Raw genomic sequence first — 2,750 nt, 5'->3', positions numbered from 1 at the left:
TTAGTGCCGAAAAGTTCGGGTCCCCATTGACTTCAATGGGGTTCGGGTTCGGGACGAAGTTCGGATCGGGTTCGGATCCCGAACCCGAACATTTCCGGGATGTTCGGCCGAACTTCTCGAACCCGAACATCCAGGTGTTCGCTCAACTCTAGCTACAACACTAAGGCCAATGCTTTGCCATCCTTATTGTATACAACTCACAACAAAATATATTATGGACATTAAATCAACAGAAAGAGGCCAAAACATTTGCATAAGAGCTGCAGCCCCTTCAAACAGCTGAAGTGGAGTGCTGAGAGTTGGACCACCACAGATCTGTTAATGATTACATCCTGAGTACAGAACATCAATGTTAGAGTTCTGGAAAATTCTAAGTCAAAATGGAATTTAGAACAAGTAAATTGTAAAATTTATTTTTGGTGGAGGAAGGTTTTGATGAGTTTTGCATATTTTGCTTACAGATTCAAATGGAAGAGTTGAATGAGACCATTGTAACAGAATTCGTTCTTCTAGGTATCACCGATGTGCTGTGGCTACGGGTTGTCCTCTCTGTTATGTTTCTTATCTTCTACCTCTGCAGCTGCTTTGGCAATTTAAGCATTGTGACAGTAGTCATTGCTGATCATGTTCTTCACACGCCAATGTACTTTCTATTGGCAAACCTTTCCTTGCTGGACTTCTTCTATTCCACTACAACCGTGCCCAAGATGCTATCTGGTTTAATTATGGAAGACAAGAAAATATCTTTCCAAGGTTGTATAACTCAGCTCTACATGTTTCATTTCTTGGGATGTACTGAAGTCATGCTTCTTGCATCAATGTCTTATGACAGATATGTTGCCATTTGTAACCCATTAAGATACCAAGTCCTTATGGCAAGGACAGTGTGTCTTCAACTAGCATTCACATCCTGGCTCATTGGTTCCTTATACTCACTGTCCCATACCATTTTAACTATCAGGCTTCCTTTCTGCAAAATGAATAAAATAACTCACTTCTCCTGTGACATTAAACCTCTCTTGAAGTTGGCATGTACCGACACACATATCAACGAGAGCTTGGTCAACATAGTTACAGGTTCTTTAGCTTTAGGTCCATTTGTACTAATTATCATCTCCTATACCTTTATTGGAATTCATCTCCAGAATATCCGTTCAGAACAAGGTAGAAGTAAAGCCTTCTCCACCTGCTCATCACACCTTACTGTGGTCGCTTTATTTTTTGGCACTGTTTTCTGCACATATTTAAGACCAGCTAATAAAGATACCCTGGAGCAAGACAGGATTACAGGAATCTTGTTCACGGTTATCACCCCAGCATTAAATCCCATCATCTATTCTTTGAGGAACAAGGAGGTGAAAAGAGCTTTTAAGAGAAGGTATTTGATAAGGTGGATTCAAAGTGTGGGAGATTAACATTGCTGAACTGTGGCCTACCTCAGCCATGTCTATTATTTGTACTTAACCTTCAGTGGATCAGATGGCACCCAACAGGCGAAGCCCCTATCACCAATAGCATTCGTTATATTTCCTGAAATGTGAAATAAGACCAGGCCATATTATACAGGATATGACTGTAGAAAATACTTTTTAGCACACTGCAGTATTCATTGATGACCTTGCTACGTTACAAAACCATATCCAATAATTTATTTCACCCAAGGAACACATACAACCTGGAATAACGTGAACAAGAAGGACATTCTCATCACCAATCATCCAGCTTAATGCAGATTATTCCATCAGAGTGAAAGTTGGAAGAAAAATGTAATATTCGAGATTCACTGTTAAAAAACATTTTCCAGTGATTTCCACCCATTCTAAGCAGTGTGTATGGTCTGTAGAAAAATCCAGTTGCTTAGATTTATTAGTACTGATATCTTATGCCATGGATGAAGGAGAACCTGTACAGACATCCTTGGTATGAAGCACAGTGCTATCTGGGCCTATCTTCATGCGTACCATCCATTCCACCAATCTACCCTGTTCATCATTGTTTAGACATGTTTTTGTACTAAATGAAATTGCAATATGTTATCGTGTTCAGCAACCTTTCTGTATTGTAAAACCTTTAAATTAAAAAAAAAAGCTCTTTTCAGAAGGCCTATTTTTTAACAAATAAACTTAATTAAAGGCATCTACTGTATGTCCAAAGCTCCCAGACATTGACTTCTTATTAAAAAAAGCCCAAAAACGTATTCAGAACCTACAGTACCAATAAGATAATGTCCATGCTCCTGAACAAGTTCCACCAACCAATCATCCTTAGGTATGTTGGATGTTTTTGACAATTTCTCTAGTTTTTCCAATGTCTATTAAATATTAAACATTTTTTAACCATGTGCATGGAGAGAATGGTGTTGGTAGCTGCTTGCTGGACAAGTTCTTTCTAGGGACTTTCACATCTTTATGACCAGCTTATGTTTTCTAAGTGTTATTCAGAGTTATAATTGAAAATACTCAAACTTTTAAAAATTAATAAAAAATAAATAGTTTTGGATTTTCATGGTAAATTTATAATAAAGTGATAACTTGAGACTAGGGATGAGCGAACTCGAACTGTATAGTTCGGGTTCGTACCGAATTTTGGGGTGTCCGTGACACGGACCCGAACCCGGACATTTTCGTAAAAGTCCGGGTTCGGGTTCGGTGTTCGTCGCTTTCTTCGCGCTTTTGTGACGCTTTCTTGGCGCTTTTTGAAAGGCTGCAAAGCAGCCAATCAACAAGCGTCATACTACTTGCCCCAAGAGG

General features: G+C 39.0%; 1 protein-coding gene across 1 annotated transcript; it reads left to right on the top strand.

Annotated features, from left to right (window-relative positions):
* The first annotated feature begins 467 nt into the window (after window positions 1–467).
* On the top strand, window positions 468–1,415 carry LOC122921359 (olfactory receptor 12D2-like). Its single transcript, XM_044271334.1, has one exon. It carries the CDS (start codon window positions 468–470, stop codon window positions 1,413–1,415), a length of 948 nt encoding a protein of 315 aa, XP_044127269.1.
* Window positions 1,416–2,750: the final 1,335 nt, after the last annotated feature.

Source organism: Bufo gargarizans, chromosome 11 (assembly GCF_014858855.1).
Source record: "Bufo gargarizans isolate SCDJY-AF-19 chromosome 11, ASM1485885v1, whole genome shotgun sequence".
In the NCBI taxonomy this organism is placed as follows: Eukaryota; Metazoa; Chordata; class Amphibia; order Anura; family Bufonidae; genus Bufo; species Bufo gargarizans.
Note: the sequence above shows the minus strand (reverse complement) of the source record. Positions and strands in the feature narration are given on the sequence as shown.